Source organism: Drosophila simulans, chromosome 2R (genome assembly GCF_016746395.2).
Source record: "Drosophila simulans strain w501 chromosome 2R, Prin_Dsim_3.1, whole genome shotgun sequence".
Lineage (NCBI taxonomy): Eukaryota > Metazoa > Arthropoda > Insecta > Diptera > Drosophilidae > Drosophila > Drosophila simulans.
Window position 1 is genome coordinate 14413690 of NC_052521.2, and position 22672 is coordinate 14436361.

At 41.3% G+C, this 22672-nt stretch overlaps 3 protein-coding genes and 1 long non-coding RNA gene across 4 annotated transcripts; 2 read left to right on the plus strand and 2 right to left on the minus strand.

Annotated features, from left to right (window-relative positions):
* Positions 1–1743: 1743 nt before the first annotated feature.
* LOC120284412 lies at positions 1744–2502 on the minus strand. The gene is made up of 2 exons (XR_005543650.2): positions 2053–2502; positions 1744–1988 (listed from the first exon to the last, which is right to left on the minus strand). It is a non-coding gene; the product is annotated as an uncharacterized LOC120284412 (long non-coding RNA).
* A 1057-nt stretch (positions 2503–3559) lies between these two features.
* LOC120284411 lies at positions 3560–3742 on the minus strand. The gene has a single exon (XM_039292039.2). The coding sequence runs from the start codon at positions 3724–3726 to the stop codon at positions 3634–3636; it is 93 nt and encodes a 30-aa protein (XP_039147973.1). The 5' UTR covers positions 3727–3742; the 3' UTR covers positions 3560–3633.
* A 6928-nt stretch (positions 3743–10670) lies between these two features.
* On the plus strand, positions 10671–12766 carry LOC6734887 (transportin-3). Its single transcript, XM_016168290.3, has 2 exons — positions 10671–10793; positions 10844–12766. Exon 2 carries the CDS (start codon positions 10913–10915, stop codon positions 12671–12673), a length of 1761 nt encoding a protein of 586 aa, XP_016028136.1. The 5' UTR covers positions 10671–10793; positions 10844–10912; the 3' UTR covers positions 12674–12766.
* Positions 12767–20720: 7954 nt separating this feature from the next.
* Positions 20721–21315, plus strand: LOC27206979. The gene is given in 3 exon segments (XM_016182744.3): positions 20721–20826; positions 20881–21093; positions 21096–21315. Coding segments are annotated over 2 exon segments (240 nt in total). The 5' UTR covers positions 20721–20826; positions 20881–20906; the 3' UTR covers positions 21149–21315.
* The last annotated feature ends 1357 nt before the right edge of the window (positions 21316–22672 follow it).

Genomic DNA, 22672 nt, shown 5'->3' on the forward strand with positions numbered 1-22672 from the left:
CTTTCCCAGAAATTCACTCCAATAACGGCACATGCACGGCCAGAAGGAGCGGCGGCAGTGCCAGACTCTATTTATAGTTTGATGTTGGATTTTATTTTCAGTGTTCTGGTTGCTGTTCTTTTTTTTTTTTCTGTACCTCGATTAAAGGGCCGTGTGTGTTGCCTGGAATTTATATTATTGCATGCCAGAGACTGACGCTAGTCGGGCTCGAATTTCCTCCCTTTTTTGGGGCGCCTTTGTGTTTCGGGTAGCGAACAAATCGCAACATTACAGCCCCATGTTGTACTAGTTTTTTATTGATATTTGCGGCTTGCAATTGTTGCGCTTTGGCATTCGCATTTGTGTAGCACACTTTTTGGCCTTGTTAAACCAGGACTTTTGACTTTCGGCCATCCGGTGGCCTTCCAGCATATTTATTGGTATCAGTGCGAGTGCTCAATTAAGTTCCGCTCACCTGTCAGGTGATCATCCTTCAAGGGGCCTCGGATATAAATCAAATAAAATACATAGAACTTTACCTACCACCGAATTTTGTACAAACTTCAATATAACTAATTTGTAATTTGAAGTCAAAACAGTTCTTTGCATTTTCATAAAATGAGCTTAATGAAAAAGTTCATATTTTCTATACCATTAATCAATCAGTGATATATAGAATCATATCTTTTTGCACAGTGTATGCACAGTTTTCCAGGCCAGGAAAAACGTGATGCCATTCGATTTTTTGCCAGCTTAAAAACTCATTCATCAATTAAATCGACACATTCATCAAAACAATTTCCCCCACGTTGATGTCAACATGGCTTCACTGTGGTGACGTCAATGGAGCACGTGTGGAGTTCACTGTACATATGGTGGGGCAGTGGAAGTGGGTGGGTGACATTGCGAAATGGGCCTCTGACTTTTGGCATTTCATTAGTCTGCATGCGGATTATGAAGGCCCATGAATGTCGAATTGGTGAGGTCAACTGTGCGACTTGTCAAATGGGAATTTATTTGACTTTCGCTCCAAAAAGTGATTGAGAGGTCTTCGTGCGAAGGGGTTTCATTGGAATTTATTAAACTTTAAGTTGAGCAGAGTACGTGATGTGAAGGAGTTCCATTCCATTAGCATGTTTTACATCATTTTTCATTTACGTTCCATGTTCCAGACATTTTTTTTTTGTTTTTCTTTTTGGATGGTGTTGTTGCGGAAACTTAAGGACTTCACACTTAATTGCTTTTTCACGCCTCTCGCCACCCGGAAGGAATATCTAATACTCCTGACGTTTCGCCATTGACGTGCGCCCACTGACAGCAGCTGTCAGCTCAGTTTGTATTCACGGCGAAGACAGCACCACCCAACCACCCACCCGCCCATTTCACCCACTACAGCATTTTCCTCCGCGTCACAGCCATGGCCTGCAAATTGCTCATTTCAAGGCTAATTTGTTAGCATATATAGACACTGGAGAAGATAAAAGGCGATACACAGAAAAATACATACCACCGATGGAGCCATTTCATAATTACTGCGAGGAATGCAAATTCCTGCTAAATATTGTAAACACAAATGGATCGATTTCCCTGTACAATTAAAACAGCAAAATTCAAAAAATACATAACTCTCTGATAAAGAATGGCTAGTTTCTTTCCGTGTAAGCAGCTGAAGACAGCGCATAACTTGTCCGCCAAGGTGGACCAAATTTGTCAGGCAACAGATGCAAAGCCACGCTCCTCCTTGCACTTAATTACAGCGCAGTGTCAGCTAAATAAATTTATTTACATAATTTTAATTAAACAAGCGAACGGAAACTGTCACCCCAAAAGTCAGCCTGTCTGTCAGGGTCAAGTATGCGTATGTCTGTCTGTCTGTCAAGGTGACATCGGTGAGAAGTGGCTGGGCGGGGGTGACCACCACCCAAGGACACGCACCGACCAAAACCACCTGGGGGAGTGAAGATGAGGTTTCCTTTTTCAGGGGTGGATATGCTGCCAATTTTGGTGTGCTTAACGATATAATTAGATTGTTTTGTGGATGGTTTTTTCTTCTTTTTTGGCTCGGCTGCTCACCGACTGTGATTTTCAATATGCCAGGCAGGCAGGTGAACTTTATCCCACCACCCACTTTTGTAGTCTGATGTTTCCTTTTTTTTTTTGTCCCGCTGGAAGTTGCGGAAAATTGGGGTGACAAACCTCATTAATTACAAATGACTTCATTTCTTTTGTTTAGCGAGCATTCAGGGGATTCCCATTCAGCGAGTCTCTGAGGTGTGAAGTGTGTGTGTGTGGGTGAGTGTTTGTGTGTGGGTGAGTGTTTGTGTGTGGGTGAGTGTTTGTGTGTTGTGACAGCTGAAGGGCGAAGGGCAATGGATATTTTCCCTGGAAGTGCTGGCCAATTATCATGTTGATGGCAAGTTTAGTAAGTGAGCCTCTGGAATGGGCAATGAACCTTTCTGGACCCTTGGGAATGTTAGAATATCGAAATGCGAGTGATGCAGTAAGGAATTATGAGTATCTCAAAAGTGCGGATCAAATGCATACATCATCCGCTGATTTATATTCTGAATAAATATATATATTTCATGCTTACTCCACTCAGCTTAGTTCCTTCGAATGTCTGGCCCAAAAAGCAACAATTAAATGTGTAAAATATTTGTGTTTCAGCTGAGCCGAAGGCGCTTTTAGTGCCGCACATCCCGATGGCCTTAGTTTATTTTTCAAACGCGAGCAGATGGCAGTGGAAGGGGTTGGGGGCAAGGCTTTTAGCCAAAGTCCCCAGTTGCTTGTAAATTGTTCTATGGCCGCCAAACACATTGCGAAATGTGACAAATATGCATTTGGCAACAATAAATTTTACGACCGCAGTCGCCGCCGAAAATATTTCACACAGCCTCGGGAGTCTGGAGTTGGATCGAATTTTAGGAGACGGGTAAGATGGCTAAAGGATGGGGCGGAAAGGCTGAAAAGTCGGCTGGGGAATAACTCCATATCCATATAAATATAAATTAGCATATTTTGCGGCGCCAGTGCGGCGGCAACTGCAATTTCTCTCCACTGCCAATTGTAATTAAATTGTCGCGAGGCCAGAGGAACGCGCACAGGCATTCGAATATATATGCATAAATATAATTGCTAGATTTTATTGCTCCAGTGTTTTTTCGTAATTCAATTTGGCTGATTTATGCCGCCAGCTCAATCACAATTTCAACTGCCCAACAGCCAGCGTTCCGCTGATTTGTTGGCCTTGTTAACGCCAATTTATGGTCGATGCCTGATTATTGCCAATTAGCTGCAATTGTCCCACCTATCCGTGCCCCTCGGTCGCCACACAGCACCCCTTTCAACTGCAACTGCATTCATCCCCAATCGTAGGGTTACAAATAGCAGGCTTAAAAAGCCAACTACATTTTGAGTGAGTTACTATCCAAAAAAAAAAGTGAGGCCCAGTGCGCCTGCGCTGTCTAAAACTATCTCAAAAACGTGCAACAAAAATTGCTGCCCCGAGCTCAAGAGTATGTACTCATCTGTGAGTGGAAATGGATAGTTACCAATCAAACATTACTCTATTGTTATTAAATAAATATTAATAAACCCTTTGGCGCACCAAAAATTAAATATATTTTTTATAAAGGCGATAGATGAGCTTGTATTCTACTTTCCAAAGAATGGAGGAACCCTTGGTTGAGGAAAGGCCATCCCGAGGGCAAGTCCTAAGATTGTTGAGATCAGAACTGATAGCTTCATTTTGAATGGGTATTCCACGGAAAATGGGCTTTTATGTGCTTAAGGCAACTGTCAAGTGTGAACAATTGGATTGGCAATAGTTTAACAACCAGTTAATCAATCGGTTACTAATAGTTATAATAAAACTGTTTAGTTAACACATCCGTAAGGTTAAAGCGCTAATAAAGTTCATGGCTATATAAATACAAATGTCTGCAAATTAATCTAACCTCAAAAAAAAAAATAGAAAAACGGCTCTATTTGCAGAGTTATTCTCTTAGTTCACTAATTAAACAAAAAAACTTTGCTTTCTCTTATTCGACTTTGATTAAAAGACTTAAGATAATTATTTGTATTTATTTATTTATGAATAGTTTGATGTTGGCAATAGGTCTTGATTGTAAACTTATGAATCGAATTTTCTATTCTAGCATTAGGGACCACATCTTATATGTTTTGAGACTAATTTCAAAACCCTAAACCTTAAGAAATAACTTTACCTTAATAACGTGGAATTTTCAGTTATATATCCAAAATGTACACCTAGAATAAAATGTGTCTTAAAAATTATACCTCAGTAAACAGAGTAGTTATTAACTTATATTAACTTCATAATAGGAAATCTATCCTTGACATTATAATTTTGTAAACAGCATAATTCTAATCATGTAATTTTTAGGACTAAGAATTCGAATAATAAGAAACAAATATATTATATTTTATTTATACATGTATTTTTTATATATATTTTTAAGCCAACTTAACCCATGATAAAAAAACCATCGTCAAAATTACTTGGGTCTATAAATGTAGGCATTGTTGGAGCGGTAGCATAAACAGGTGGTTTTACCATCGCAAGGCCGCAAACAGCTAATAAGATAATATCCAGCTTCATTTTCTTCAACCAGTAATGGAAACGTTTCTCGGAAAACTGAAGCATTTATAGTTCAGAAATTGAAAGAAGAACAAACCCAATTCGTTAGGGTTATTATGTGTAAAAGAATGTATTTAAATTTTTTTAAGTTATAAATTACTTAACACCAAGAAAAACAACACTAATGTGGAAGTTATATAATGCATAATTGTTATAACTCCTTTAATATACGATTGCTAGACAATAAATGAGCAACAAAGATAAATGTAGCATATGTACACTTTAAGCACATACAACTAAAGTTTTAGTTGCTACATTGAACTAAAGTCCTCCTTTTAAATGGCTTGCCTTTGGTGGATCCAGTTTTAGTTGAATTTACTCCAGCATAACGAAATCGTTAGGGCGCCACATGTAATAAAATAAAAAGCAAAACGCAATTAAAATTATTTCAGACGACGCCATGCAGTGCGGCAAATGTTTTGCGTAATTGCAGTTTGGGGCTCATTAAAGACTGGGCCGTTTCCTCGCCGGCTCCTTCGCAGCTTAGCTGGCTCTCCTTCGGGGTTTTCCCCCACTTTTCCAGCCGGACACAGCTGGCGTGCGAAAAGTGCCAAGCGGACTTAACAATGCGTTACATTATTGTCCACCCACTCGACGAGTCCGGCGGAAAAACATTAAAAATCCATTGCACAAAGCTAGACAAATAGACGCACACCATCGGCGATGGGGTTGAGTGGGGTTGCACATTCCACCCAGACAGACAATCGGTTGGCTGACTATATATACCATAGCTCCATATATATATAGTCGTACATCAGGCGCTCCTCTGGCCGGAGTGGCCTGCTTAATTAATAAATTGATTGGATTGTTTTCACAGCACGCGGTTCGTTTGTTGTTCTATTGAATTTTATTTCACAGGACTTCGCTGGAGTTGCTTCCTGGACTTAATCGCACTTTCTTGTTCTGTTTTATGCCTTTAACTAAGTTTTTTGCATTCACATTGCATGCTGGTATTAAGCTGATTTATGCCAGAGGATATATTCGAATGATTTCCACAAATTTTTATTTTAGAAGAAATACTCATAATAATTCCGTCTTATTTTATTGTAAAACTATTTTTATTTCATTGAAAGCTATTCAAATAATATACCGCTGCTGGCATCCGGCTGCTTAATAAATAAATGGGATTTATTAACCAAGTTAACACTGTGCCAGCTCCTTTTTCATGCACTTGAACGAGTGTAGAGGCGACCCGCAGAGCTGCCCTTTGACCCCCGTTCGCAACCCCTTTTTGCCGGCTTGCTGTTAACTGCTATTAAGCTAGCCACAAGTTGCTACGCGACAGGCTAACACAAACACACCCACACGAGGGCAGACACGGACACATGGGAGTCGCCTGCCTTGTTATTATGGCCAACAATTCAACAGTTATCCTTTGGCTTTAGCCCCCTCGCCACTTTACCCCCTTGCCCCACATAGCCCACCACCAGTTTTTACGAGCGCCACTTGAACCCGTTTATTTTGCATGTGTTTGCTGGTGCCGCTTTTTCTGTGCTTTTTGTTTTTCGTGTGCTTCTTTGGTGGCAAACACATTTCACATGTCGCCATCGTCGTTCTGCGCACTCATTTCCGTTTCCTGTTTTGTGGCCAAAACTTCAGAGCCACAAAAAAGGTTTGTCTGTCCGGGCAGAACCCCTCCCGCCCGCCTTTTGGTACAATTTTCATTTGTACGCCACGGCCTCGTAAATCATGCGCTGACATGGCTAGCAAAATTGTCGCTGCAGTTCATAATAAAAAGATAAGAAAAGGAGGCAAGCCGTCTGCAAAAACAGCGCGAAATGCTGCAGCATTGGAATTTCAACTGAGAAATTTCGCGGGTAAATAAAATTAATAAACTCCGCTGAAGACAAGTGGTCAGATGTAGAATTGTGTGTGGAATTTCGTAAGTAATTGAGTTTTGAATTGGTAGAAAAACAAGAGCTGCTGCAGTTTTGAATATGACAAAGTGGTGCATAGAAAAGTCGATAAAAAAAGTGCAATGGAAGGAAGAGTGATATCAATATCCATAAAGTATGAATCTTCTTTTTATTCAATTAACACATATTTAAGCCCATTTATTTGTTAAAATTACCTTTAATAACCGACTTAGTTCGTTAGAATAAAGACCGCTTTCCTTTCAAAATGTGCTCATTAAGCCAACTCCTATACACACGCCGTTTCGATTCCGCATCCCATTTCATGCGAAAACACTATGCAATTCAGCTTAACTTTTATTATGCATTGCGACACGAGGCGGCATGTTGAGCTTGTACCGCCAGACATTGGCCTGGCTTTATCCTGTTGGCGGTGCCGCTGGTGCGAAGTCCGCACTAATTAATCCCTTTACGACTGAAACCTATCAAAACACAAGCTTAACTTTTCCAATAAAAATAACGACGACATCGCCACAAAAACGACCAAAAAAATATACAACGAGATGCGACCGGGAGAACCGCAAAAAGCAGAAAGCATAAGGAATCTCCGAACTTCCTATGACCAGGAGCTAGGAGTGCACTGCGAAAAATAAGTGCCAAAGTCCCTATTTGATTTACAATCACCTAACAAATCATTTTACTTCTTAGATACTTCAACATCTATTTCTTTTTAATTCGGTACTATGATTTCCGCGAACATCTGATTACACATCTGCAATAAATAATTCGTAATTTCTTTAAGCAAAGTATTCACTTTTTCTGCGAGTGTGCCTGACACTGAGATACGGAAAAAGCAACCAGCACGCAAGTCCCTCTTCAGCGGCGACAGCAGCGACTACAAGTCCCCGTCCGTGTGTCCTTGTGTCCTTTCCCGGCTCAAAATGCAGCAAAAGTTGGCGCACTAATTACCAAGGATTAGTTTCATATTTGTTTGTCAACAGCGGCCAAAGCAGCCCAAGTGGTAGGAGCTGCTGCTTCCTTGCAACTCGAGCAGCCACCAGCTGTTGGTGGCTAAAACGGGGAAACCGGGCATCCGGCACGTTGGTGGAGGGGGGAAAAGCCGTCGCTACCGGCGAGTGTCCTGTCCGACAAGTTGGCAAGATTATTTATGAGCTCGGCTTGGGCCAAGCGGCGAAAGAAAATCATGGCACCAAGTGAGTGAGAGGGCAGCGTTTAGCTGCCTCCGTATTCATAATGAAATTAAGTCGATTGAATGCGCTGATTATATTCATACCATACCTTTGAGCTCGACAAAAGACCCTCGGTCGGCAGTGCGTAAATCCGCTGGGGTAAAAGCGAAATAATTCCATAACAAAAAATGTATCGCTTCAAAAGTTGGTGATGCACGAATACACTATAAAAGCAATATAAATATTAGGCATAAAGGTGATAATTAAAATAGTTTATATTAGACACGTTGTATTGTTTCTCTAGTATAAATCTCTTACCCGTACTTTTTCTAAGGTAGACAAAGTCAAGTTGTTAACTTGTTACCATGTAAAATACTCAATTAAAATGCCGTTGCCAAAGATGACTTCTGCTTATCATCTCCCCAAATCAAATATTTGTCTAACTTACGTAATTCACACAGTTATGCAGACGCTTTTACCATATTTTTCCGTTGTGGCACAAACATCACGGCAAACACACAATACCTCTGGCATGTTTATTATTCGGGGAAAAACTTATTACCCGACCCTCCTCCGCACACATAATCAGATTGCAGAATGCAGAGGGCAACCCTTGACCAAGGACAGTGGGTGAGGACGAAGGACGCAGGACGATGGAGGTGGGACGCAGGGATCCGAGTCCGGGTCCAACCACCCTCGAATCGCATGTCTCTAATGTGATTGACCCTTACGCCTCGTTGCCGGCATAATACTTGTGTTATCCCTGGCAGGATAATGCAGGACCAGGGCCAGGACCTTCTCCTTTGCTCCCATGTTGGTCATCGTGGGCTTCAATAAATTATCACGCCATATAAAGCAATTAATTCTGCAGCTACTGCTGCAGCCCCTCAACTTGATTCGCCGACTCCCAGGGTTGTTTGCACTAACTTTGTCCATATAATTTCCTTATAGCCGCCTTCGCTGCTTATCCACTGTTTTTATATTTTTTTTGGCCAGGATAAATAAGGTTTTAATAGGGTTTTGCTCTTGTTTTCTGTTAATTGATATTTCCAGCACCGACGTCACTTTCTTCATAATTCGATTTTCTATGTAGTGCAAATTTTTCAATTATTTCTACAGCTATTTTTTAGTGCCCCCATTTTGTGGCGCTGCAAAGTGGCTTGCAAATTACTTTCGCCTTTACTTCGTCGACCGGAAGGGGGATTAAAGTGGGGTTATAGTTCGGTTATGGGTCCTGTTATGGGTGTCCTGTCATGTAAGCGGTCAGCTTGTAAGCTTGATTGGCTTTTTCTTGCGGTTGTCTGACCCTCTCGATGGCACTGCAGCGTAACAATGTTTGGCTGCAAATTAAGTTTTGTGCTCCAGTTTGCGGAACATTTCGCAATTTTTTGCCCCATGTAGCTGCAGGTTGTAGTGAAAGTGTTTTCTTGGCCGTACAAAAATACATTCTAGATAGTTTCGTTCGTTCTCTTTACCATTTGCTAGATTAGGGCTTTTCAACAAGAGTTTTCAACCCCTTGTTCTATTCATCGACCCACTTAGTTCATATTTATGCTCTATGGACATAAGTTCACTGCCATTTGTCGCTGGCGAGTGCCAAGCAATCAATTTCCCAGACAACGAGGACAGCCGCGCCTTTGTTTAAATTTTGGCAAGGCACAATAATTTTCCTACGCAATTCGGTTATTTGACCCACCCATACTTGTTTGGCCTGCCAAAATAAAGGCGTGTGCCTTGTAGGTCCTTGGAGGAAATTTTCGGGAAAAACCCGGCTGGCGAGCGGCAACATCATAAATAATGTTGACAAAATGCATTGCAGTGGGCGTGCCCCCACGCCCCATAATTAGTGCATTAATAAAGCCAAGAGACTGTCGGCAGATGGATAGACAATAGAATCGGATAGTTTTATTTATGCGATTTGACGTCGCTGCAGTGCGGAGGCGATCCAATAAAGTAGTCGAATCCGGCTAACGCCACTCGCTTGTTGTCGCAAACAACGCCATAATAATGTAATGAAATTTATGATGCGCATTTAATGTACTCCTCACACAGCACAGCGCGACAATAAAGGACAGAACGAGGGGTGTTCGATAAGTTCGACTGGGATGGGATGGACTTGGAATTGGAATGCACCGAAAAATTATATCAAATTTCGAGTATTCGAATCTATATATGATATTTAATCGAGTGTTGCTGCGTTTTAAAAGAGAATATATTCAGAAATGAGCAACAATATTTTTTAATGGATATATAAGTATTAATATATTTACAATATATATATATTATATATATATAATTATATATTATTTAGGTTGAGTTTATGTCTAATTTATATAGAATAATTTGCCTATCTCACTGCTATTTGTTTTAACTGCACGACTGCCTTTGAATGCCCGATCGAACAAAGCCAACACTTAACTGATTTCAAAATTATATTGGCGCTAGTGTGAGTGGATAGCTGGGCGAGTGTGTGTGTATATGTATGTATAATATGGCATATAATTTTATTGCTTATTGTTCGCGCTGGTCAAGGCACTTTTCCACCTCTCCGCCCCCAAATGGCGCCCCACCCCTTGTAATTTGTGCGTTTGTGCGTGATGAGAGGCGTCCTGGAACTGCGAATCGAGACGACAGGGTAAACATTTGAGCTGGGCAAACGCTAGTTGCGGCAATCTGGACACATATCTATATGTACAATGGGTGCGAGTCCCTTGTTTGTATAGTTTTCATAGAGTTTTATTGTCTCAACGCACTGCATTTATTGGGAAAATTGATTGCCGCACAGGACCAAGGTTGCGATTTCCCAGAATGACTTGGAAAGTCTATAGTTTGCTTGGCTGGATAAGACTTATTGTTATTCAAGTATGAAAAATAAAAAAGTAGCGTTATGACCATATTGACTCATCTTACTTGAACTCAAATTTTAATGTCTTGAAATCAATAATGACTCTAGGAATTGTTTTATTTTTTTAATTTCATGATTTGCTTGAAAGTATTTAAAACATTAAAACTTACTAACGAAAACTCTACTTTTTCCATTGTTGTCAATTTTCGTTTTTAGAAACGATTTCTCACATCTAACTCGCAGTTCACAGACTAATTTATTAACAGGTAAGTTGTTGCCGAAACTGTTGTTTTAAAATGACTTGTTCTCTTTGCAGAAGCTTTCTAGGCTATTATTTGGTTTCTCTTTAAAATTAATTAGGTTTCGTTTAAAACAAATCCGCAAAATGAATGCAGAATTTACAAAAGAACGTGTCATAGATGCGGTTAATACGTTGAGCTCGGGAAACATTTCATTGGCCAATGAATATTTGGCCGCCTTTCAGATATCGAATGACACGTGGACTATAGCTGAGGAAATACTATCCTACAGGCCACCGCACGATATGCACATCCTGACCTTTGCGGCAATGAGTTTGGCCAAGAAAATAAAGCAATCTTTTTATTCGCTGCAAAAGTTCCAGCTTACGTATCTAAAGAATTCCTTGATCGATCACCTTAAATATGCGGCTATGATGAGGGATTCCAACTCTTTGATTGTGCAGCTGGCAGTTGGCCTATCAGCTCTAGGGCTATTGTTTTCACAGTGGGACTACGATCTACAAGACTTTGTGCACAAGCTGTCTGGAAAACCCCAACACGTTATGGTACTTTTGGAGGTCCTGAAGATTATTCCCGAGGAGACTCGTCCATCGAATCTTCCGGTGGAAGCGAAGAAATTGAATTCTGTGATTTACACACTTGAACAGCAATCTCCGTATATCTTAGATGTGCTGGAAGGAATTCTACAGCGACCGGACTTAACAAACGAGGCCTTGCCAAAATGTCTGGCTGTTTGCGCGTCATGGACCAAATTTAGTATGTTTTCACCCGACGAAGTGCTGCATCGCAGACTGTTCGTAATGGCTGAATTTATTCTGGTTACCCCGGTGGTGTACGGTCATTTGCAGGCGGCAGAACTTTTTATAGCCTTGCTTGAACAATCACTGATCAGAAATGAACTGAATAGCTGTTTGGCCGATTCGGTCATCTCTTTGAAACCGGCATTCAAACGAGCTATGGGCGATCGCTCACTGTTGCAAAACTACTGCAACATATTTGTAAATCTGTTCCATACACACTTCCAGCTAACTCAAACGAATCCTGAACGACTCAACGAACGACTAGCAACCATCGAGCTTTTGTTACTTGTAGCCGAAGAGTCTCCATTAGGGGTAACAGAAGCCTCTTTGGGTATGTGGTCGTCGATTTCAGAAGAAGTGGGTCTCCAAGACGATACGCAAATGTATGCTGTGTATCAACCGTACTTCTTGCGGCTCGTGGAGCTACTGTTTCCACGCGCTGCCCTGCCAGCCAGTTATGAATTCATGATGCCACCAGGGTCGGCACACATGCAACGTTTTCGAGGACTCATAGGCGAGGTCCTGTTGGATATGGCCCACATGATAGATGATGATACCATAGAGAAACTGTCCAGTATCGTGGCAGATGAGCAGAGTCCCTGGACGAAAGTTGAAGCTGGAGTTTTCTTCCTGCGACACCTGATAGGAAACTTTAAGGAGCATCGGACTGATATAATCTTAAACATTTTAAAGACCCTTTTTCAAAAGGATTGCCCGCAGCCTTTTATACGCCTGCAGATCCTTGAGCTTATCTCAATCCCGAAAACCGTGAATGTCGAGACCATCTGGTATTGTCTGGTCAACGAACTGCGCCGCGCGGACCCAATGCTGTCGGCTATCGACTGCCGCCTGAATCTTCTAATGCCCCACTGGAATTACCTAGTTAAGCTGGCCATGATGGTGGACGAGTTCCGTTTGGAGGAGAGCGAGCGCTGTGATCTTTTGTTCAGCATCTGTACTTTGATCAGGGAACTACCTGCGGCGGTTGTCCTAGAAGCAAAGGCGTCAATACTCAATATAAACTGGCTCAAGTGTCCTGTCGATATTCAGGAAAATCGTCACAGGCTGCTAATGAATAGTTGTTAATGTTTAGGCCAATTCTATTAAGATTATATTTTGTTAAAGTTTTTCCAAACATTCTGATAATTAAAGCATACTCGTATAAATTAGAGATAATTAACATGACTCAACTCCATGTCGCTTATCTAGGCGAATGCCATAAAACGACAATCCACGCCAATAGGCAAGTTAATTTTGCTAACTAATTTGGTAACAGCTAAAGGCCAACACACGCCTAAATCGTAAAATAAAATCAGATCCGAGAAAGCCGTGGCTCATTTAGCTCGGCATTTTTATGCCCACCCAATCCGGGCGCAGGAGTCCTCCGTCTTTGGCTTGGACGGAAGTGACTGAGTGACATTGACGTCGGACTGACACGTGATATCAATTCTTGCTTTCGTCCTTGGCGATGATTCAACCGAAACACAAAGGCCCCGGCCGATGATGAGGTGCCAAAGAGTGGGCCCAAAAAGGCATGGAATATGCGTCAAACTCCTGCTCCTGTTGCTCCTTTCTATAAATTTTTCTTCACTCTGTTCGCCTGCGCACTTCCGCAATAATTTTTATCGCATTTATTTCTCTCCGAGCAGCATTTTTACTGCCGCCCGCCTTTGGCCACATTTGCTGGTGGGTTCGGTGGTGGGCTTGGGTTTTCCTAGGCGCCACTTGAACTATGAAAATTTGTCCCGCCTTGCTGGCGCCGTGTATATCGATCGCGCGTGGAAAACACTTTTGCCATTTGCTTTATCTGCCAGCAAACATTGCCCGGCAGTAGGAAAAATATATATACATATCTACATGTGTGTGTGTGTGTGTGTAGTGTGCAGGAGAGGGTAGACAGGACTTCGGACTTGGACTTGGTTCGTTGGTCTTGCTTGGTTCCATTTCCATTCCCATTCCCACGTATCCACAATTTCGTTTGGCGCATTTTCGCTTTCCCTCGTCGCGTGGTGCGTTCATAAATATTCCGTTTTTGCTTTGCTGTTGAACGTTCTGCACTGTGTGTGTGTGTGTTCATTTTAAGTGTGTTTCTGTTTTTGCAGCAATTTCAGTTTTTAGTCCCGTAATTTATATGCCCCCCACTTATTGGCGCAGCCTGGGGTTTGGGTAAACGTTTTCCAGGAACCGACAGAAAAATCAAGCAGCAGATCTAAGGTTATCAGAGCTTGCCACTGGGTTGCAATTACCACTCGTAATGTTGCGGGTTGTGCAATTGGCCAAATTCGGAATCAGTTGGCAATTATGAGATATTTTTAGATATGTTCGAACTTTATGGTAAGATCAAGGATTGTAATTGCTCATTTCCTTTTTAGCAACTTTAAAGAAAGTTGTATCGAAACGTTTTCTGGACTATGCAATATTAAGTTGCCCACTTATAATTTCTTTTTTATTTCACAAGCAATTTAAAAATTCAATATTAACACAGCCAAAACACCCCTCATTGGGCCATCGCACTCATCTCACTTAGACCCACTTCAAGTGACCCTCATAATTTACGAAAACATTTCATTTTAAAAATTAATTTCCAACATTGCCCCCAAATGGAAAATTTGTTTTAATTGATGATTTACGTTGCCAGTCACGAGCGGGAACCCTTCTCTCTAATGAGGACAGTTGTTGTGGGCAAGTGTTAACATGGAAACCCCATGTCAACCACCCCACTTGGCAGAAATATGGAAGTGCTGCTAATCAAGTGCTGAAGAAGGATATTCGGGCAGCTGAAGGAACTTGGCCGGATTGCCCTCGTCCGCGGGGACCTTTTCGCCTCGTCCTTTTAAATATTTAAGTGGATTTATTCGCGCTAGCGTGGAGGTTCGAGGAGGCAGGATATTCAGACAGACTTGGAGCACTTCCTTCGCCATTTAGAAATTTGCATGCAACTTTTTGCTGCAGTTTTTGTGCGGCTGCTTTTATTTTTCCACCTGTCGCGTAAAATTTCACACAGCAGCATAAATTTCAGCCCGACGGCAACCGCACCACGGGGCTGAGGGTAATGTGTAGGTGGGAAAACCACCTGGCCACGCCCACACCTCCTGGATCGCCCCCGAAGGATACAGTTGCAGGCGGTTTTCCCTCAGGCGACGCGCCGCATTTGACGCCACATAATTTTGCTGTCGGTGGAACTTTTTGTTAGCCGCTTGTTGTTTTTCACCCTCTCATTTTCTCGAATTGGCGAATTTGTTGGACCAGCCACGCCCACACAGTCCCCATTTCGCCCACGCCCGGCGCATTGGCGAAATTTATTTGGCGACAATAACAAAAGTTTTGCATACTTTTCGGCGGTTTCGGCGGCATTTCATTTACGATTTCATGTTCGTTTTGTTTGCTAATTAAAAGTAAGTGCTCGGGCCCTTCTCACCTGGCCAAATGGCACTGTGGTTTTTGAAATAACAACTAAATGTTAAAAATACAACCTTGCTGGTGCAGAAAATGGACTAAAATGTCGACTTGAAATGTAATATTATTTTAATATTAAATAGCTTAGACTGTTTACGTTATTTACTGAACCAAATCCAATATAAAATAAGCGTGACATCAATAAAGTCCCAATTTACTCAATAATTTTTTAGTTTTTATTACTGTAAATTCTTTTATTGTGTATGTTTCTATATGGTAATTAACGAGTGATTACATGATGATTAATTGCAATCCAAATTATCAGAAGTTTTCCTACCACATTGCAGCACAAGGTATCTTAACCGGCATAAAAAACGACCGTCTCCGGCCAAATTAATCACAAAGAATGGGCGAATTTAAGGAAATATTTTGGAAAACTGCACACGTGTTAGCCTGCGCCCTCTGCCCCTGCCACGCCCATTTGGGACGCCATTTTGCACGCGAACTTTGGCCGCAGTTTGACATTTTGCCGCAAGGAAAAAGCACCACGAAGTGGAAAGACTTGAAAATAAAAAGGAGCGAGGCGAACATTTAAAACTTTCGCAGTTTTAAATTGTCGCAGAGCAAGAAGGAACGGCAGCAAAGGCTGCAGTTGACTTTCCTTTTTTTTTGCTGCCCGCTTTCCCAGCCCGGAAAACCTTGGGACCCACGGAAAACCTCAACTGAAAACTCAACTCGATGCGACTGTCAATTGCAAATGTCACACTGGGAAAGCTCTAAAGGGCAGAGCTGGAACTGAAAGTGGAGTCGGTCTTTCCGCTCGGCTGTCACTAATTCCCCCAGCTCGATTTGCATTTTTCGGTTTCGGTTTGGGTTTGGATTTTTCTTTTACCGTGTTGCATTCACATACACATACACATACAGCACAGCACTTGTTTTTCCTCTTTGTGTGTGCGGTTTTTTTTTGGGCCATGTGCCGCAGCGGTTTTTCTAAATAAATTGAACATTTGCTAATATCTTGATCAAATGTCGCTGTTATGCCGCTTGATAAATGGAAATTTTCTGTTGTCTGAAGGTTTTCCAACTCTCTTGTTTTTTGGTCGAGCGTTTTTTAACGGTTCACTTGATCCAGTCGATTGGCGGCTGGTCTCTGACAAACAAATAAAATCTAAATTTGCCACGGGCCCTAGTTCTAGATAGCAATACCAATACTTAAATATTTAAGTCTTGTTTGGGGGTTAGTAAAAACTAATTTCAGATTGAGCCTTTAAAAATATTTTGAAAATATTTTATGCATATTTTGAAAACCCTGAAGCCGGAACGATGTATTTTAGTTGCTATTCCGCAAAAGTTTCGCTTTTCTGGCAACAAAATAACAAGGCAAAACAAACTAATAAGAAAGTACGTGCGAATAATTTTACAAATTAGACGAAAACACTAAGGAAAAGTATGGGGAGCTGAAGAGACCTGACACCGGGGCATGCAACCAAATACTTCTTGAGCCACTATTTCGGGGCAATAAAGCCTCAACTAACATGATAAGAGACCAGGGACTTGTGTACAAAACCAGACACGCCGCAAACTTCGTGTCGCAATACTGTTAAATGCAAACTGTAAACAAGGAAAGCTGGCAACAACTAGTTTGTTTTGCTTCGGAAAACTACCGTCGTTTCATCGACGACCACACGTCGGATACTCGATATAGAGGAATTCTTGCGTATGATTTGAAATAATAGTTTTGGCAATTACAATATTGTCGGTAGGTCGAAAGTATCTCTAAAAAGTTATATATTTTAATATTGTAAGCTATATTTTTTAAGTTAAATCGTATCTCCTAAATTGTCTAATACTTAAACAAATTATAGTGCACATAATATTATTGATATTTTTACTAATCTTGCCTTATAATTGCCGAACCACGAAATCACATGCCCCGAAATAAGTCCTGAATTTCACTTATTTTCCACGAGCTAGTTTCGATCCTGGGACCAAACAAAAAGCAATTAGCTAGCACAAATCCGTGGAAAAACAAGAGGGAATCAAGCCAGTGAGCTGGGTAAAAGAAAAACACAGCAACCCGGCAAAAGTCCAATAATAAATAAATAAAACTTAAAGCAACTCACATTAATGAGGCCGCTTGGCGCCACTTGGCATGACAAACATGTGGCGCACGTGGCCAGCAATTCGAACTCGGACTGCTCCTGGGTGTTCTTGGTTAGTTGGGTGAACCCACCCATCCAGTGGAGGCCGTGCGGTGGGTGGTGGATGTTGGAATGTTGAAAGTGGGGCTATAGCACTAATTCCCTAACATGTCACGAATCATATTGAACATGCGGCTCTGCCAAATGATGATGAGCGCCGCCAATGAAGAAGGGATATGTGCAAAGGAGGAAAAGCGGAAAACCCGACAGACAAACAGATAGACGGACAGTCGGTGGAGCATAGAAATTAAGCCAAGTGTTGTCTGCTTCCGCTGGTGGGATGGCCAACACTTAACTCATTTTCTACATGTGCCGCATACTAAGAGTGCAATGCTCATTTCGGTTCGCTGGCAATTATAATTGGGTGTGCGGAAATTGTGTAATTTTTCACAAATTTTCATGCATCATTCCGCACCCCCCTTTCGGCCCATTAATTATTATTTTGCTCGCACATTTCGCTGATTTATTGAGTGTCAGCTGGGCGATGGGAGGCGGAGTGCAGAACATATATACAACAAATTATTTTATTTGGCTTTCCCCAACTGGTGCAATCAGTGCAGCCCACAAATCTCTCTCCTGCTGAAAAAAAATGAAATGCAAATTGCAAATGAAATTACATGCACTTCCACTTGAGAAGAGAGCAGGCCAAAAAACGCAAAGGCAAAAATAAAAATTATTAAACAATCAACAGCTCAAACAGAAGCTGCGGAATACCTAGACGGGAAATCACCTACCCCTCTCCCGATCCGGCTCCACAACCCTCCACCTCCCATCGTGATGACGCACATTAAAAGCCTGCAACATTCCGACCGCCATTAAGTCAAATGGATGAGCTTGTGTGTAATAAAATTTTTTATTATCATCTGTCGCTTGCGCTTGAAGCATTGAAATGAAAACCAGAAAAAAGTACAAAGTAAAACACGAAGTGAGTGGAAGATGGATATCTGGAAGCTATCAATGCTAAATGCCAAATGCCCTACGGAAAAGGTAAATTATAGTCCCAAGGATACAGCAAATTTCTAAAAGTTTCACGTTTTGAAATACGTTAACGTTTAGATTTTAGTTGGCCGAAAACGAACTAATTTTTTCCAAACATCCATACATACTTTTTCCATATGTTAAAAGTTCTCGTCTATGGACTGAAATAGCAAAATCATTGAATGAGCCAATTGAACCACTTATCCTGTTAGGACATTCCGACCACCGATGCCTTGTCTTGGTAAATTCACACAAAAAACATCACCGAAACCCGCAGAAAGGGACAGGCATAATAAATAGAGGGGGAAAGAGAGACATTGGGGCAGACAGGCACAGGCATTCAGAAAAATGATGGTCAGCAACAACAGCAGCAACAATCGCGAAATTCAGCAGGAAACTTTTGAAAAACAATTTTTTTCACTTTGTCTGCCGCACAGGGAATATAATTTTTATATTTTTTTTTTAGTTTTATGGCATTTTAAAAGTAGTCAGAGTCCCATCGTCGGAGTCCAGGCATTTTACACTCGACTGGCGTGAAAATTCATTAAAAAATTGTGTTTAACATGCCAAACAAACAGCTGGCGGAAAAAAATTGCAAAAAACAAGGCGGAAATTTTTGCGAAAAATTTTTTATTGCGGTCGAACAGCTTCAACGGAATTTTGCTGGTCCCACGGATCTTTTGCATTAATGGCCGCACTTTTGGCGTACTTTTTGACATTTATTTGACGCATGGCAATGAAGTTCATAAATTTTCTGCCCAGCAAAGTGCAATTCTCATTGCATGCTGCATTTTGGGATGGTTGTACCCTCGATTTTTGTCATTTCCGCAGGGAATCTCTAGCTGTGTCTTGAGTCTAGAGTCGAAATGAGGCCTGTCACCACCAGTTGTCTTTCAATAAAGGATCTGCAAGCCAAACCATCACAACCCCGAGCAATATGTGGAAAAGCAATTTATGGCAAAGAAACTCGCAGAATGGGAACAACTTGGGGTTGGCAGAACAATGGCACGGGCCTTGGTGACTTGTCAAAAGGAGCGGAGAGGCCACCCCTCAGCGAAATTCATTTGTTATGCAAGCTACATTTCCGTTTCCGGTTAGCACAGTTAGCAGCACGACTCAAGACCAATTGAAGGAGCCACAATCAACGAGGGCCATAACAAGAACAGGAACAAATACTGCAACGTCAAGTCGGAAAAGTAATTTGCATTTGCTCGCTGATTAATTACTGGAGCGCTTAATGATGGAAAAACACTTCAAGGCTTTATGCGCACAGTTGTAAGTGAGTAAATTGATTTTCGAAAAACTTTTCAAAAGAGCAATTAATTTATTAATCGTCTTCACTTTATTTTAACTTTTGACCCCAATTTTTAACGAATTGATTGTTGAAAACTTAAACTATAATCGATAGTACCAGCAGAATATTTTGCCCATTGTTGCGTATACGTCACGTAATCTTTTTTCCGTCGTAGTGATAAGCGCAATATATGCAAATGTTTTGAAAGCGAAAAGTATTTCTAGCTTATTTGCATTTCTGCAACGAGCGTCGCATTGCAGTTGGAAGACTGCAGCGGAAGAGGCCCGCTTAAAATGCATTTGGGCCCTGAACGCCGTATCGTAGACCCATCAACCTTAGATGGCCAAGTATTTGTGCTAAATGGTTCGGGCTCGAAAATTGCTTGGGGCGACCTGGACAGCCCAATTGTTTATACCACACGTACAAGCCATAAATTTGCCACACACAAATGCGATGAGTGTCTATCGAGCACTATATCATTATTTGCCAACTTGAGGTGAGCATTAATAATTATCGCCGTCGATGGGAGTCCAACTTGAGGAAAGGGGTCTTTTAATGGCTGAATGCAGCTGTGCCCACAAGAGATGAATATGAAGTTTAAACAGAATTTTTAATAAAATGGATCTTTTTAAATTTTAGAAAATGAACAGGATAGAATATCCAATCGAAAAATTGATTTAAATATTTATGTCCAAAAGAAATGGATAAGGATAAATGTTGCCGAAATATGCCAGAGATCAGAGTAATAGGGACTGACTAGACTTGCATCATCAGCACCACCCGTTGCACCACCCACTCTATTCACCACCCACTCCACGCGGCGAGTGCTGCAGTGGCTGTCAAGTCAAGTTGGCCGCAACACGTTGCCCCTAATGATTTATCATCGCTCATGCTCATACTTATGCTTATGAGTGCCGCACGATGATGTCGATGATTATGATGAGCAAAAGGACGACGAGGACGTGAACGTGAACGAGAACGAAAACGGCACTGAGTGCTCAAGTGGTGCATCCTTTGCCATCCTTGGCGTTAATATCTGCTTAGGTGCACTCTGGCTTTCTGCATTTAAGCCACCACTAATTTATGCAAAGTGACTTCTCGGCTTTTGGCATAAACTGCCAGTGAGTAGTGTGGATCTCCCGATTGCAATTCGATTTGCATTGGCATTAGACGCCATTCAATTAGGCACGCAACACTTGTGGAGCGTCGCTCCATCCATTATCACTCTACCCTCTGTGATAAACTTATTAAATATTTATCAGTATTATTATTTTGTTGGTCAATATAAATTTTATTCACAGATATATGAAGCAAGCTTTGAAAAACAAATTATAGTTTTTATTAATATTATAAGCCCGGATATAATAAATGTAAGTTGGTTTCTAAAGAACACGATTTACCAAATGTTTATTCCTGTATTATAGTATTATAGTTACAATACATTTTAACAATGGCTGATGGATTGAATTTTACGATGGGTGCTTTTCCTCCGAGTGCCATAGAGTACTCAAGTACAGAGGCTGAGCCATCGCATTCATCGGATGTCCCCATACCAAGTGTCTTGATGTCGGGCATTATGATCTTTGGTCAAATGATGTGGTGTAGATTAAGCTCCAATTGGGGAACTGTGAAAGGAAGCGATCTGAAGCAGAAATCGGGGAACCTTCTGAAAAATAAGACTTCTCGCGCTAGAAGAACCAAATACATTCATTGATTGAAAGAATTTAATTGTAGTGCCGCCAATCGTATAGCACTGCTTTGTTTGCATCATGGTTTCGAAACAATTTAAATTGTTTTATTGAGAACATTCTCCTTTTCGAGTTGTTGGCTTAAATTAAAAGTGCCCAGTCCCAATTTCATTTCTAGACTTTTCATCTTCAAATTAAAGGCAATCAAGCGGAGTCCTGCCCCGGCGTGGCTCCACGTCCTTTTGGCTCTTCGGTCAGCTCCTTTGGCATCTTCTGTCCGGCAATGAAGACATTTTGAATAGCACAAAAACAAACAAGCGGCAACCAAATGCCACCACTTGCCGCTGCCACTGTCCCGTTCCCTATTTTTCCACACCGGGTTTTCTTGGTTCCTGCTTCATCTTCGTCTTGCGTTTTCATACACTGAGAACATTTTTACTTTACATTCATATATCATAAATTTAGTTAAATGTAATCAGTGCAATTTGAGTAAATATTTGAATATAAATATAATTTTAAACCTCTTTTGTTCTGCCAATAAATAGATTATTGAGATAATTAATTACAAATTTTATTTTGTTTTGTTATGCATATTTTCTCTATGTGTAGTTGGGGTCTTAGCTCAGGTAAAAATAAATTGTAAATAATTCCGTTTATGCGGCATGCGAAGACAAAACACATAAAACTGCCAACCAACCGAGCAGCCAGCCAGCCAACGATCTGTGAGGGGTATTGGGTGGTGGATTGGACCAGGTGAATGGGGTGGCCAGAGGTGAGCCCCAAGTGCTGTTAGAATTTACTACGCTCGAGGGGGCGGGGCAGAGTGGGGCAACGACGGCGTTGCAGGTCATTTTCATGGCTGCCGTGGCATACGTAATTGAATAGCAGACAGCAGGAACAAAGAATGGCAGAGCGGAGGGATATGGGAATGGATCCAAATATACCTCGCACTCGTTGGATTAATTTTTAATGAATTCTCTCCTTCAGCCGGTGCCCATTCCCACTTTCATTCCTGTACACATACCCATTCCGTTTCCATTGCTGCGACGTCTTGCATTTAGACCAGCGGTCGGTAGCGTCCCATTAGGCGGCATAAGAACAAGATATAGCTCTACTCCTCCTTCTTTGCCAGGACACGTATAGCGTTCAAGTTCGTCTTCGGGCCATTTTTGCCACTTTGCAGATCCGCCAAAACAGCCTTTTCCCGCTAAATGTTGGATCCTTAAAATAAAAACAAAATATGATTGTATTCAAAAAATCTTTACTCTTCAGATATTTCTTTTTTTTTATTATACTAACTCTATTTTTATTTAAAAAATAATTATCTTGTTTTTTGAAAAGGCTTTTGCTTGTGTTTTTTGCATCGCTTACCTGTCATTGTCTGTGAGTGCCGACCGCTTATTTAGACCGTCTTTATTTGCGGCGGCCAAGACAAATACACAATAAAGCGACGTGTGTGTGAGCCAGGATATAAAAACTTAAGTGAGATCGAGGAACGATGGAGTGGGATCTGTGGATGGAAGTAGTG

What these genes read in the sequence shown, in the direction of transcription:
- LOC120284411 (XM_039292039.2), bottom strand. Translation starts at nt 3,726, where the DNA reads ATGAAGCTATCAGTTCTGATCTCAACAATCTTAGGACTTGCCCTCGGG.
- LOC6734887 (XM_016168290.3), top strand. Translation starts at nt 10,913, where the DNA reads ATGAATGCAGAATTTACAAAAGAACGTGTCATAGATGCGGTTAATACG.